The 15,984-nt window shown below is 39.2% G+C and overlaps 1 protein-coding gene across 5 annotated transcripts in view; it reads left to right on the forward strand.

Moving 5' to 3' along the window:
• Positions 1-15,984, forward strand: part of dnah7 (dynein, axonemal, heavy chain 7) — a 77,646-nt gene that overhangs the window by 22,087 nt on the left and 39,575 nt on the right. For all 5 annotated transcript variants that reach the window (XM_082508571.1, XM_082508572.1, XM_082508574.1 and 2 more), the window contains exons 25-35: positions 775-943; positions 1,633-1,735; positions 2,673-2,800; positions 3,023-3,235; positions 4,234-4,332; positions 6,216-6,464; positions 7,455-7,604; positions 10,444-10,626; positions 12,338-12,514; positions 12,751-12,882; positions 15,327-15,548. In XM_082508571.1, the coding sequence (XP_082364697.1) occupies positions 775-943; positions 1,633-1,735; positions 2,673-2,800; positions 3,023-3,235; positions 4,234-4,332; positions 6,216-6,464; positions 7,455-7,604; positions 10,444-10,626; positions 12,338-12,514; positions 12,751-12,882; positions 15,327-15,548 (1,825 nt within the window). The remainder of the gene's footprint in view (positions 1-774; positions 944-1,632; positions 1,736-2,672; positions 2,801-3,022; positions 3,236-4,233; positions 4,333-6,215; positions 6,465-7,454; positions 7,605-10,443; positions 10,627-12,337; positions 12,515-12,750; positions 12,883-15,326; positions 15,549-15,984) is intronic.

Consider the following 15,984-nt stretch of genomic DNA (forward strand, 5'->3'; position numbering starts at 1 on the left):
TACACTGTTAGTTAGTCTCCTGTCTTATTACTTTTAACACAAAGATAAATTTTTTAGACTTTTCCTATCATCTTAAGGTGATATAATGTTACAGGTATAACAAGAACCAAACAAGGCTTTCACTTTCACTTTCAGTTTTTGTTACCCTTCAGCTATGCAGAGAAGGGTGAGGGAAATTCAGTGTAGAGGCTACATAGTGTAAACATTTGCATCTGGAAAGCCAAGAGCGAGTTGTCTGTCTAGGATACGCTACACATAGCTCAATGCTTACTAGTAAAAGAAAAAGTACTTTAAACAGGAAAGGGTCCAAGAGGACCAAGAAGTTGCTGCAGTTTAATTTTTTTGTAGTGAAGTTTCTTGCAAATTATTACAGCCTTATTCTCCCTGACAGGAAGAACGTTAAAGAGTATTTGACATTAATGTTAAAGGTTCTGTGCTGTAAGTCCACAGGTGAAGCAAAGTTTTTCAGAAAGCTTGTTGCTGTCGTCTGTGGCAGTGTCCAAAACAGTTGGAAAAAGAGTTCATATTGTTGCAGTAATGTTAAAATACCATAAAAGCTGTGCACACTCCTTCAAAACATAAATGGTGATCAATCAATGATTTTGGAAAATAAATATACATACACATATAGAAAGTGTGATGTACCTCACTGAAACTTTAATCTCTAGATTTCAGATTAAAAAGCTTGTAAGCCATCAAACATTCAAAGTTATATTTTCATTTACCTGAGAACAATAAATTCATTTTACTTACTGGTCATTTTTCCTTTTTCAGCACGCTGTTTGGAGCACTCCACCTTCATCTGGGAGGTGCTCCTGAAGGCCCAGCTGGCACAGGAAAAACAGAGACAACCAAAGACTTGGCCAAAGCTGTGGCCAAGCAATGTGTGGTCTTCAACTGCTCTGATGGTCTGGACTACATTGCTTTGGGCAAATTCTTCAAAGTGAGTAAATTGTGTTAATGTGAGTCAGTCCCAGCAGACATAGGCTACAGAGTTTTAGACGTAAGTGAAACGTGGCACTCGAAAAGATGTTTTACTTCACATAGCTCATCAAAGGAACATATTCATACATGCTGTTTCCGTCTTCTTTGGATGGAAGTGCGGCAGAACACACACATCTACCTTGGAATGTCCCACTGGTGTAACTATTAGCACTTCAAAGATGTAGATAATAGAAGAAGACACAGGGGTAAGGTTTCATTCTTACAGTGTTTCCCCTTCCCCACATGGCACACAGCCCTTTAAATGTCAGCCTCTTCACAGCCTGTTCTGAAAAATAAAATGTGGCACAGTGGTGCATTTGTTTGTGGTATACAAATATATGAAGACTGCGCCCGCCATAATTTTCTGATGTAAATATTGTGAATATTTATCCTTATAACAATAGCACCACACTAATAGGCCAGCAAGGCCGCCTCAGTGACCCACAGCGCCTCTGCGGCGGATCAGTGTCATGTAATTAGAAATGATCAGAATAATATAACTCCTTACACACATTTTTTTCCACGCTGATCCAAAAAATAGTTTGGATAAGAAGTAATGCTTATTTATTTAATTGTGTGTGTGTGTGTGTGTGTGTGTGTGTGTGTGTGTGTGTGTGTGTGTGTGTGTGTGTGTGTGTGCGCGATCAGGGCCTCTTGTCCTGTGGAGCTTGGGCCTGCTTTGATGAGTTTAACCGCATTGACTTGGAGGTGCTCTCTGTGGTGGCGCAACAGATTCTCACAATACAGAGAGGTTTGTGTTTGTGCCTTTCTCTCCCTTTGATCTTTAAGAAAGTTGGTAGCACACCTGAAACAAATTTGACATAATCTCAGCAGTGAAAAAGCAGGCTTTTCTACAAAGCACACTAACACTGGCGATGCCCAGAATTTCTCCCAGAAAAAAATTAAATGTTAGTAGGTTTTGGTTAATTAACAGATGTTAAGATGCTTGTTTTAACAGTCGTACATAAACATAGAGCTTTTCGTTGTTTCCTATTATGTCAGATTTTGGACCAAATAAAATTCCCTTGAACTTGTCTGGCCTACGCAGGATTTGTTTTAAACCATGGGAGTATTTTTTATTTTTTTATTTTTTTTTACACAGATGCTATAACTTTAAGTTGGATAATCTGTAATGTTATTAGCCTGCTGTTGCCATTAACCATTTCACACACATAAAACCAGCTAAACAAACCTAAAATTCTAAAGAACCAAATTATAACTTTTACCTGTTTTACCTTTTACCATTTATTTATTACACATTAGAGTATACAGCATAGTCTATCTAAATAAACTGGTTTCTCTCTCTTTTTTGTCAACTACTGTACGTGCAGAGATGCAACTAAGGCCAACAGAGCTGTGCTGTTCTGTTCGTGCCTAAAAGCTACTGTTATAGCATACTGCTATCCCTATCTGTTTCCAAGTTGTCCTCCCCCGTCGCCCCCACTGGCACCTTAGTGCCAGTCGAAGTCAGTATTGTTAACTTTTATTACTGGAATCGTGCTAAGTTGACAGATTATTGAGTTTCTTAGCCTGCTGCCGCAAATGTTAGTACCGGTATATCAATTCATGTTTATATGTGCCACTTATGGAAATGTGCTGTTAGGAAATTCCCTAAATCAGCAGTTGGATTGAATCAAAAATCCATTTGTAGCTGACTATATTGTTTCTAACTGCACTCGTGCCCCCAGGAATTGCTGCCCACACCGAGATGTTGATGTTTGAAGGGACTGAGCTTAAACTGGATCCCTCTTGCGCTGTGTTCATCACTATGAATCCTGGCTATGCTGGACGGTCTGAGCTACCAGACAACCTTAAGGTACAGTATCAGTTCTTGTCACTGTTCCTGTTTTAATTGTTCAAAATCTGATTCTTTTTTTTCTGGTAATTTAGGAAATGGTGCTGTCTTCTAAAATTAGCTCAAATTAGATTCGATTGTTTTATGTTTCTCTCTTCTACTACTTCAGCTCAGAATCTTTTGAGCCTTAAATCATGTTTTCATTTAGTACATCTTTAACTAATTTTTTTGGTTTCATACCAGGCTCTGTTCAGGACTGTCGCCATGATGGTACCAGACTACGCAATGATTGCAGAGATTGTCCTCTACTCATGTGGTTTTGTTAGTGCGCGACCCTTGTCAGTGAAAATAGTGGCTACTTATCGACTCTGCTCTGAGCAGCTCTCCTCACAGCACCACTATGACTATGGTATGAGAGCTGTCAAGTCTGTGCTAACTGCTGCTGGAAACCTTAAGGTACGTGAAAACAGATTCACGCTCATATGAAGGGAGACTGTGTTCTTAATTAGAGGGGCAGGGGAGGGATCACCGATCCGGGACGAGCTTCGAGCAGCAGAGAGCAAAATGGTTTGAATGTAAGCAGGCAACGTTAGCTCTGTTCCTCAAGCTCACTTCTGTGTGCTTTTTATTAGGAGCAGCACACATGTTCAGTGTGTGTATCCTCAAAACTGCCCTATTCTCAAGGCAACAGTGTTTAGGGGACATCTGTTAATTGAGCTCCAAAAAATAACCAGATTTCACTGTCAGCTGTTAAACTGCTAGACTGCAGTGGTTGAACTAAAGGACCCAAAAGTAAGGAAAGCATAATTGGGGTGTGCAACATTTCTCAGCTCTTGCTCAGTCTTTCCTGATAAAAGTGGTGCTGAGCAACTTAAAAGGCAACCACTCACATAGCTGAGTGTAAGGAATTGCTTCACCCTAAAAGAGATGTACTTACATTTTTAATGCACCAGAAGTAAGTTTTAAGTCAGGTTGGGTTATAAGTTGGTGTTTCTGGGGTATTATTTTTTAATCTATTTTTCCCCATGAGCAATCTTTTAAACACAAGAGTCTGAGGACTGGCTCATATCGGTGCATTTCAGAAAAACAACATGACAAACTGTTTTGCAGAGTACTGTAATTTGTGAAAGAGAGGGATGTGAGTCATAGTGACCTTATGCATACTGAGAATTTTATCATCGGGTTCTGTACAAGCATAGCAGAAAAATTAAGCCTGTCTTTTAAAATTTAGGTTTTTTTGTTTTGTTTTTTCATATGGAAATGTGTTTTGTGAGTTCCCTAGCAACAGCTGCTGATTTCTATTTTTGGCAAATATGGCAAATATTGTTTTTCTATGCATTACATATCTTCATCCTTTTCCACTGTTGTGGTGTTTAGCTCTTTACATTTATGCTCAGAATGGTGCCTTGTCTGATTCTCTTCTCTTCACCTCAGAGTTGTTTGTTTTACCACAGCTCACCTTTCCAGAGGAGAATGAAGACACCCTGTTGCTGAGATCCATTATTGATGTCAATCTGCCCAAATTCCTGGACCACGATCTGCAGCTATTTGAGGTGTGTGGAGCTCTGCTTGACTTGATAAATGGAGTCGTTCACATCAACTGATGTCAGCTCAAGTTAATTCCAGTCAGTTCATTTGAACCCATGATGCACAAGGACAATTTAAGCACCAGTCAGAACATCTGACTGGGTTATACGTGTGTTTGCATGAGTGAACGAATATTTATGTGTCTATCATTTGTCCTCAGTCCAAACATCAAAGTCAATGTGTGTTGCCATTGTATGTTGTGGTTAGTATGTAAGGATCTGTACAGGGAGTGCAGAATTATTAGGCAAATTGTATTTTTGAGGAATAATTTTATTATTGAACAACAACCATGTTCTCAATGAACCCAAAAACTCATTAATATCAAAGCTGAATGTTTTTGGAAGTAGTTTTTAGTTTGTTTTTAGTTTTAGCTATTTTAGGGGGATATCTGTGTGTGCAGCTGACTATTACTGTGCAGAATTATTAGGCAACTTAACAAAAAACAAATATATACCCATTTCAATTATTTATTTTTACCAGTGAAACCAATATAACATCTCCACATTCACAAATATACATTTCTGACATTCAAAAACAAAACAAAAACAAATCAGCGACCAATATAGCCACCTTTCTTTGCAAGGACACTCAAAAGCCTGCCATCCATGGATTCTGTCAGTGTTTTGATCTGTTCACCATCAACATTGCGTGCAGCAGCAACCACAGCCTCCCAGACACTGTTCAGAGAGTTGTACTGTTTTCCCTCCTTGTAAATCTCACATTTGATGATGGACCACAGGTTCTCAATGGGGTTCAGATCAGGTGAACAAGGAGGCCATGTCATTAGTTTTTCTTCTTTTATACCCTTTCTTGCCAGCCACGCTGTGGAGTACTTGGACGCGTGTGATGGAGCATTGTCCTGCATGAAAATCATGTTTTTCTTGAAGGATGCAGACTTCTTCCTGTACCACTGCTTGAAGAAGGTGTCTTCCAGAAACTGGCAGTAGGACTGGGAGTTGAGCTTGACTCCATCCTCAACCCAAAAAGGCCCCACAAGCTCATCTTTGATGATACCAGCCCAAACCAGTACTCCACCTCCACCTTGCTGGCGTCTGAGTCGGACTGGAGCTCTCTGCCCTTTACCAATCCAGCCACGGGCCCATCCATCTGGCCCATCAAGACTCACTCTCATTTCATCAGTCCATAAAACCTTAGAAAAACCAGTCTTGAGATATTTCTTGGCCCAGTCTTGACGTTTCAGCTTGTGTGTCTTGTTCAGTGGTGGTCGTCTTTCAGCCTTTCTTACCTTGGCCATGTCTCTGAGTATTGCACACCTTGTGCTTTTGGGCACTCCAGTGATGTTGCAGCTCTGAAATATGGCCAAACTGGTGGCAAGTGGCATCTTGGCAGCTGCACGCTTGACTTTTCTCAGTTCATGGGCAGTTATTTTGCGCCTTGGTTTTTCCACACGCTTCTTGCGACCCTGTTGACTATTTTGAATGAAACGCTTGATTGGTCGATGATCACGCTTCAGAAGCTTTGCAATTTTGAGACTGCTGCATCCCTCTGCAAGATATCTCACTATTTTTGACTTTTCTGAGCCTGTCAAGTCCTTCTTTTGACCCATTTTGCCAAAGGAAAGGAAGTTGCCTAATAATTATGCACACCTGATATAGGGTGTTGATGTCATTAGACCACACCCCTTCTCATTACAGAGATGCACATCACCTAATATGCTTAATTGGTAGTAGGCTTTCGAGCCTATACAGCTTGGAGTAAGACAACATGCATGAAGAGGATGATGTGGACAAAATACTCATTTGCCTAATAATTCTGCACTCCCTGTATATACAGTATGTTCCATCATTCCACTCCAGTATTCTCTACCAATTCTCATTTTTCATATCAGGGTATCACCTCTGACCTCTTTCCGGGAGTCAAACTCCCAAAACGTGACTACAATGTTCTACTGGAGGCCATTGAGGATAACTGCCGGCAAATGAACCTTCAAGTCACAGAATTCTTTGCTGAGAAAATCCTGCAAATCTTTGAGATGATGATAGTGAGACATGGCTTCATGTTAGTGGGTGAACCGTTTGGTGGAAAGACCAGTGCTTACCGTGTGCTGGCAGCTGCCCTTCATGACGTTTTTAAGAAGGTGAGATGTTGTTTTAAATCTAAAAATCTAACCAGTGGATTGTAAAATAGAAAGTCCCAGCTCTATTTGCACTCTATTGACACTTGGACTTAACGGGGTGGTTTGAGTGGTTGAATAAGAGTCATGATAATGGCAACAACAGCATAAGTGGTTAAAAGTGGCACTTGGCCTTAGGTTGAATGGCATTTAATATGTTCACATATCATGTTCTGAAAGAAACGGAAAACAAAGCTTATTTTTAAGTGGCTGACAAAGCAGAGTTAGTAGTTTTTAATAGTGCTACCTGAGTCCTTAATACATAAATTTAATCTGTGAAAGAAAAAAACAAAACCTAGCCCTTTGTGTCAAGTAAAAATATGTCTTACATGCAATATTCAAGGCTTATCTGAGCTACATGATTGTCCCAAGTAAACACATCCATCCACTTTGTCAGAGCTGTAGTCTTTGTTTAGTAGTTATCGATCTCCCAGAAAGGACCAGAACTGGCTTGTTGTATTTACATGGCTGAGAGGGCTGAGAGGCATCCCACCAAGGAGACAGATGAAGGCTTGCTGATGGAGCGCCTGGGAATGCCACATTTATCATCGTCATCCTTGTCGCTGCACATCCACTGATCATGTCCAGCCTCCCTCCCCTCACGCTCCATTTTTGTTTTTTGTTTTTTTCCTCCAGCAGTTTTTTAACTCAAACTGACATCCTATCTGAAGTGCCATTTGAAGCAGGTTTTGCTTCTCTTCTTCAGTTAGCACGAATCCTGTCATACTGGCAGTAATTTTGTAAGCAATTTATGTGTCAAGGCAAAGACAGGTTGGTCAAATGAGTGTCATAGAAACACATTTAGTCTGTTTTTGCCTCAACTACGGAGTGCAGTCATCTTATGTATAATCATGTGGCTCACGTTTGTCTGATTTGTATTTGTCTGGACACCTTTTGTTTTTCCCAGTAAGAATATCTCTTTGCACACATGGCTTTTTTGTGTTGTTATATCAGGGTCTGATGGATGAGAACCAGGTACAGATCACAGTAATCAATCCCAAATCCATTACCATGGGCCAGCTGTACGGCCAGTTTGACCCTGTCTCTCACGAGTGGTCTGATGGCATCCTTGCTGTCAGCTACAGATCCTTCGCTGCCTCCCAGGTAAGACTGCTGCCTATGAATGGTTTGCAAAAGCCTGCAGAGTACTAGCAGGAGATCATCAGAAATTTCAGGTCAGAAACAGTCAATGAGTCAAAAAGTTAAAGCAACTCTACTAGTACTTACTACTACTGCTATTACTACAGGTATCTGAGCACCAAAACATCAAAATCAGCTGACCCTTTGCTATGCTAACTGTGCTCTAAACAGGGTTATAGTGAATCCTTTTTTCTATTTTGCATCATATTTTTCCTCTCCCAGTGGTGGATGCTTGTTTCAGATATGAGATAAATAAGAATTATTTTTAACAGTTAGTCATGCACAGCTATTATATCAGGGTCCAACTATAAAAGTATGAAAATGGAACTGGGCAGAACAGGTGTACACTAAATCCTTTTTTTCTGTTGCTTTTCTTTTTGGACAAAATGCTTTTCTGTTGAGAATATAATTAGCAGTTTTATGCATGTGATTTTAGTGCTTGCAGTTTAAATATATTCTGCAGATAGTGCAGAACTGTGATTAAACTGTTAAAGGTCGAGTAAGCTTTTTGAAATTCATGAACTACTGGACTAGCTGTCTCTTTCTCGTCCCTGGATCCAAGCAACATCATCCTGCAAGGATGTTTTCTTTGTGGAGTAGAAATTGACTATACTTTATTGCCGCATAATTTTAGCATTTCTGTAACATTATTGCACTTATCTGTCAGCTCATAAAAATGTTTTTGGAACAACTTTGTATCAGTTAAAAGTAAAAAAAAAAAATAAAAAAATTATTTATTATTTGTTTGTCTTCGTGCAGATAAATAAAAATTTTGAATGGGAATGTTTGCCAGTGTAGATTATTCTGACTTTATTGCGAGGCAGGCGGCAATACAGCATATGCTTTGTTCGTAATGAGTAATTCAGAACTGAATCAGGAAAGCAGGAAACTGCTGTTGCACTCCCCCTGCAAGGTAAAACTTTAAAGCACATGGTAATTGTGGTACAGTTGGACCAAATGTCCTATGTGCATCCACCTACTGTTGGTAGCTGTGCAGGAATAAGATGAGATCGAGATACATTATTGTCTGCTCACCCTCAGTTAATGAGTTTTGACGGATCTTTATACAATAGGCATGACATTCCAATTAATTGCAAGCTAGTAGAAAGAAAGGCTTCAGTGGCAGGTAAACAAGAGAAACATTCGGCTGTCTTGTTAAAATTAGGTCTTTAATAACTCTCTTTCATTGTGACACACACACACACACACACACACTAGACACACACAGGCAGACAATTTACAGGCTGCACTAGAGGCATGTCCTAATGGAAAATCATTTCTTCCCTTTATTCTCAGTGTTTCCAAATTAAGTTGTCATTTAAAAAAAGTGTTAGTATATAAAGCTGTCATATTACAAATTGTAAGGAGTAACATTATGTACTGATGCAAACAAAACAGAAAACAAATCTAGCTTTTTTAAAGTCATTTTCTTCTGCAGACAGTGGTCTTCCGTTGTTTTTGCTCTCTTTTCCTGCAACACATTTTACTAAACTCATTTCATGTGCACTAATCTGGAGTAAACTGCGTTGTAGTGTATTAAATTTCTGCATACAAAATGCTTTTTTTTTTTTTCCCCCCCAGATCATTAAATTACTGCATGTTCACTTCCCTCACAAGCACCAGATGGCCCAGGCCCAGGCATCTCCATTTGTTTATATTATAACAAATCAATTTAAAGTACAGCTCTTGCCAGCCCATTTAACTGGAGAATTGACACTTGTTGTCAGCCCCCATTATGACAATGTGGGTGTTAATTTCATTTATTTAGCAGACATTCTTCACTTACATTGTAATTCACAGGAGTTCAGTTGTGACCTTGGACGTATGCACAATGATTTCAGTGTGCAGTATGTGGGCAATACTGGCACATAAAGTTGTAAGACATGCACTCTTTTCACAAACCTTTAAACACATTTTTTCTAACCCTGAACATCATAATTATCAACACTCGTGTTTTTCCTGGTTTCTCTGATATTTTCAGACCACGCCCACCTTCTTTGCATTTTCTTCTGGGAAAATTCCTTAATGTGCATGATCCTCAAACTTTAATTTGTATATTTGTTTTGTTGTTAAATTTGTTGATTACCAAAGTTTCCAGATCGCCATGCTTCATGCACTGCATACACGACATACAGGTAAAGCCCACACAACCTGTTGGTGCAACTGGGCAACATGCATTCGGACTGAAGGTGTATATGTGCTTGCTAATCTGTGCACAGGCAGGACAGACCGAATTACCTCGCTATCTTAGCTGTTATTTTGATACTTCAACTCTTCTCACAGACTAAAATAAATAACTGCAGGTTGAGTACATCTGCGACTCTTTGGATGCTGAGAGCTGTTGACTTTTTTTTTTCCAGCAACAGAGTGAGTAACAGCTATTTTCAAAATGAGCTGGACATTTCATACTGATCTCTGACTGTAGCTGGCTGTGAGATGAGTGTGCAGGGATCATCTATAAACTGCAAAAATGAAGATACTACAAAAATATAAAACTTACAGAGTCACCAGAATGATTTTACACATCACTAAACTTCTGTTGGTTGTACTAAACAGTCATTTTTAAAGGCTTTATATTTCACTGTACAACACTGCATAACTTCAGTGTTATACAGAGTCACTGCACTCATAAATGGTCTTCTGATGAATATATCAACATACTGCTGGCAAGCAAGCAGCTCATGATTGTGGTTAATAATCGTAACCTTACTTTATGTTTTGACCTCACAGCTTAACAATTTAGCTTCAGTTGTGTTGAAATGATTTCTTATGGTATGAATTTCATATTCCTTGTGTGTCTCAGAGCCCTGACAGAAAATGGCTCATCTTTGATGGTCCAGTGGATGCTGTGTGGATCGAGAACATGAACACAGTACTTGATGACAACAAGAAGTTGTGTCTGATGAGCGGTGAGATCATTCAAATGTCACCACAAATGAGCCTCATCTTTGAACCCATGGACCTGGAGGTGGCATCTCCAGCCACGGTGAGAGATTCCTTTAATTTAATCTGGCTATCAGGCAGGTTCTACTTGTGGCTCTGTATGATGTCAATGAGTGCAGATACCTCTATCATGGCACACAGCTGTGCCTTCAATCTGAAGAAAGCCTTGACGGTAAGGTGGTCTTAAGCTAAAACAGCTTATTTCAGGCAGAAGATGAACCGAGGTCCTGAACCAAAGCCAAGCACAAGATAAATAACGACAGAACTATAAATAGTGAGGCCACCTTGAAGTTCAGTCATTCATGAATACTCTGGTCAAAAGCCTGTTTTAGAGGACTCGACCTCTGCGGTCTCTGGGTTTGTTTATTGGGAATTTTTTTTTTGTTCTATTGAAATTCTCTTTTTTTTAATGTTTCAATAATTAGAATGACAGATGTTTCTGTTTTGTTGTGGGACTGTGAAGAATTTTATTCTTGGGAATTCAGCCCCCTTTTCTGCCTTTTTCTGCCATTTTGAAATGTCATATTAACAACATCAGTGGGGGTTATTTGACTGGTTGATCTTCTCTGTTTGCAGAATTACTGAAAATCTGAACAGATATATGTATTCACCCATTCCATGTCCTGGTGAATACATTTATACAAATAAAAACGGTTCTCAGACGTAATTTTCAAGATAGACAAACACACTCTAAACGAGGTTCAGGCTCTCGGTTCATGCATGCTGTGGTATTTTGAGCCTTTGCAGAGGTATTCAGTCTTCGAATGCTACTTTTCTGTTTGCACTGTTGTTATTTATACGGTCACCTCTGCTATTGGCTTTGGGAGACTCTAGACAGCCATGCGCTAACATAAGCCACATTTCTTTACGAAGCCACAGTGACATTTATCAGGAGGGCATAACACTTGAGATAGCATCCTCCCCAACCTCCTCCTCACCGTTTCCACCCTCCACTGTGTAATTTCAAAGGTGCTAAAGGAAATGTGTGCTATAGGGTGCGTAATCTGTCAATCGTCAAAACAAGAGATCACAGGGGTGACACACCTCTCTCTTCCATTTGAAATAACCTGCAGTCCTTGTGTACCTGTAGTTTTCTTGCAGTATATATTCTTTGGTTATTTGTTGTGAGGCATAAACAAAGGATGTGCTTCAAATGCATAGATGTCTTGAGAGAATAGCTTCTGCCTCTGCTTTTTTTATTAAACAGACTTCTATTTTTGATACTCTATAGCCTGGCATCTGTTCCTTTCATTACGCTGAATGAAGAGGCATCAAACATTTTGTGATCACAGTGAACTCTTCCCAATTTGTGCATTTCCAACACTTTTGTGCACTATTGATCCCTCAGTTTTTATTTCTCTGTTTAAGAGTATGTTTATTAAAACCTTAACTTATTTACTGTTTTTGATAATATCTTCTAGCTTTATTAGTACTTCTTTGCCAAGCTATTAATGGGATGTTACAGAGAACTTCTGTCTTAAGGCAGCAACTCTTTCATTAGATAATAATTACAAATGATGTGATGAATGCACTGTGCATTAATTTGCACTATCAGTATATGTTTTTTGCTCCACTGCCATTTTTATATCACATCTACTTTCAGCATTGTATAGCTTTGTCTTCTGATAAGGAGTCTATCATAATTCTGCCTGACGGTTTATAGTTAATGTTATTTACGAACAATATTCTTGTGAGTGATGAAGGATAACTGTTTACATGTTTATTTTCTAATGTGATATAAATGATTGTGGCAGGTGTCTCGCTGTGGTATGATCTACATGGAGCCACATATGCTTGGCTGGCGGCCTCTCATGCTGTCCTGGCTCAGTACCCTGCCTCCTACAGTCAGTGCTACGCACAAAGACCTCATCACTGCCCTCTTTGACCGCCTACTGCCAGCCTGCCTACAGCTCATTCGAAAGGCCACCAAGGTGCTTAGAAACTTTTTTTAAAACACTTTCAAGTGGTCCAGTCAGCCAGGAATTGAACAGAAACTGCCTGGGGCATTTGCATGATTTCTTTTGCAAATGAATTTTGTGTAATTTTAGTTTTATGCTTCTGTTACTTTCAGATGTTTATAGTTGCCTTCTATACTAACAAATTAATTTTTTCTGAGGCTGGTTGACTTTTTTTTTAAACATCATTCTTATTCCAAATTTGATTTTAGGAGCTGTCTTCAACGTCTGACACCAACCTAGTGAAGTCCCTCATGAATCTGATGGACTGTATGATGGATGAATTTCAGGATGAAGCAAAGATTAAGAATGTGGATGAAAAAAATATTTGCTCCTGGCTGGAGGTTTGTTTCCACACTACTGCTGCTAATGCTGCTACTTTCTATTGAAGTAATATAAAACATAGTAACATATGAAATAAGTAAAGGTCTTTATACCTTTTTAGCATTTTAGACCAACCCTAAAAGATGGCTTTACAGAGCAGTCCACAATATACAGTTTTCACTTCCTACAGTCATTGCAGCGCTGTACCTCTTTGATATGCATAATTCGGCATACAGCATTTTGGCTAATTAGTTGATATGACACAGTACAAACAGAAAAAGTCAAACTCGCAAGAGCTTAGAATTACTGAACCAACATCCAAGACTCCCCATTGTGTCCGTTCTCATTTGATCACATTAAAAAATATGCGGTGTACTGCAAATCTGAGTCCTGTTATATGCATAGAATACAAATTGAGAATATGTCTCATAAAAAATTGGCACTGTCAGGTTCTGTTTTGTGTTGACGCTGTAAGTCTGGGATGTTGCTCTTGGAAGTGTAAGGAAATGCTTACATGAACGTAAATGAGAAAAAAAATACTGCTGTTACTTTGATACAAAAAAACCCCAGTTTGTTTCTAAAATCATACTTGAGTAATACAAATTAATACTGTAGTTTAAAGTATTAAAGTGTGGAAGCATTTATTTTCTGTAATCTGTAGCTCAGTGTTAACAATACAGATATAACACAGAAAAGAAAATATTCCTTTTGTCTTTCTAAATTTACTGCATTAATAGGGTCTGCCCCGACAAAAAACGGAAAAATTTTAGCAGATGAGCCCTTTCATCCCCCCCCCGTTCCAATTGATTTTTTGCCTCTGAATCATGTCTTTTGAAAGCACTGCTATTATCCCCCTGTGGCATACTGCACTGATGAATGCCTTTCAACCCTCGCTCCTATGTTTCTCAGCTAGTCATTATCAAAGTGTTGAATTAATCAGCTTTTTAACAGCAGGAGCTATCATGAGGCTGCTAAGCTTCATTTCCAATTCCTACAGTATCCCCTGCTGGGTTTTTGTTCTAACAAAGGTCCTCTCTTTTTGGATTTTGTTTTTTGTCTCATTTAATAACCTGGACAGTACTTGGAGCTGGGCTGGTGTGCCTGAATGCTTTAAATTAGTATAATGAACACAACCTATGACTCTTTAGTAAAATGTTTTAGAACAGATCCTATATGTCCATGGGATTTTTATTTTTATGCTAGACTGGTGGTATCTGTTTACCTTCTCACGCCCACCAGAATATGTAGTCTATTTAGTCGTCTAAGACTGCTCATTGGGTAAATATACTACGGTGTAGAAGTCTTTCACCAGGACATTCCAGGAGACAGGCGGGCCCTAAAACATGTCCTCCAGCAGGCGATTGGTGTGAATTTCACCTAACCAACCATCAAAAACACACTTCATGAAGGTGGCCTCAGAGCCTGACATCCTCTAGTGGGCCCTGTGCTCACTGCATGGAGCTCAATTGGCATTTGCCATAGAAGTGGCAGGTCCACCACTGGAATCCTGTGCTTTTCACAGATTAGAGCAGATTCATCATGAGCACATGTGACAGGCAGGATCTGGAGAAGGCATGTTCAGTTTGACCAGTTTGGTAGTGGGTCAGTGACAGTCTGCGGAGGCATATCCATGGTATTTGAATGAAATCCTTGGACCCATCGTCAGATGCTGTTGCAGAGGGGTCCTGGGCTTCTCCTGGCCTCAGGTAGTGAGATGATTCCTCGAGGATTAAGGAATTAATACTACTCAGTGGCTCCGCACAGTTTTTCTCATCAGACATTTTTAAATGTCTTGGAAAGTTGTCTTTTCAATGTATTTTAATGTTGTTTGTGGTGAGTGGGATGTGATTAGCTCATAAACAACCCCAGTTTCCTGAGTAGAGGAGTAATTATTATTTTTTTAACTTTGAGCTTTCGCCATTGATTTCATCAATCATATCCACAACATATATCCATACTGTAGGCGCCAGATGTCTGCTTTAGAATTTTATTTACATTTGAGTTCGTATTTGTTTTATAATTCATAGATTCATTACATAAGTCATCTTTTCAGGATTAATAAATATGAAAATATATGTTGTGTTTACATAAAGTAATGTTTGGGATTGGAATCTAAAAGGGGGTACCTCTTACTTTAAGTATGTAAGTGCAATAGTAGCATGAAACCCTGTGTGAGGGGGAAGGGGAGGAGCATGGACAGAGCGGTTAGGAGTCTCACGGTTTTCTGACCGTGTGCACAGGTAGTTCTGGATAACCTTTTTTTTTTTTTAAACTTTCATGCTTATTTAGGAAGGAGTTCATTGTTACATCTTCAGTTTGTGATAAATAAACAGTCTTCAAATGATAATGCAACTGGAAGCATTTCTTTTGGAAACCAGGACTTGGTTTATTGGCAATTACCCTACACATACTGATATGCTTGAGCAGTCAAAACCAGTAATGATGTTCCTTTTCTTTTACAAAGGGCATGTTTACGTTCTGCCTGATCTGGTCAGTGGGTGCTAGCTGTGACGATTTGGGCCGAGTAAAGTTTGATGCTCTGGTAAGAGAGGTGATGAATGGCCCCTTAAGTAAGGAGACAGCAGCCCGCCATGGCATTCTGGTCACTGTGGAGGCTCCACCGAATCAGCTGACACTCCCCTTACCCACTAAGGGAACCCTCTACGAGTACTGCTTCGTTAAAGAGGTAAGAGTGCAAGAGGTAAGATACTTTTGTGCATGATATTTATAAGATGCTGGTATATAAATTTCAAGTGTTTTAGGATTAGAATAAATCCTAACCCTGAATAAAATAGAATAAAAACAAGAAAACTGAAGATAGCAGTGGTTTTGTTTTTGCCATAATCACAATATGTACAAAAAAGAACTTAACTCTGAGTTTTGTTATCTAGATGGAGTGACATACCAATAAATCTTTCCTCCCCTGAGATTGTTGGGGAAAAGGGACAGTAATTTATTGTCTGTCTGTGACCTTTATGGTTGCATACTGCAGTCTCTTTCACATCCCGCCATCTGGCTTTAATGTGCTGTAAATTTTAGTAATTTTTTATTTTTCATTCAAGGATTGTTTTCTTAGAAAAAGGTTAGTTCCCTTTTCAACACGGACATTTGAGATATTCTTA

The sequence above is a fragment of the Aulonocara stuartgranti genome (genome assembly GCF_965226115.1).
Source record: "Aulonocara stuartgranti genome assembly, chromosome: 16".
Lineage (NCBI taxonomy): Eukaryota > Metazoa > Chordata > Actinopteri > Cichliformes > Cichlidae > Aulonocara > Aulonocara stuartgranti.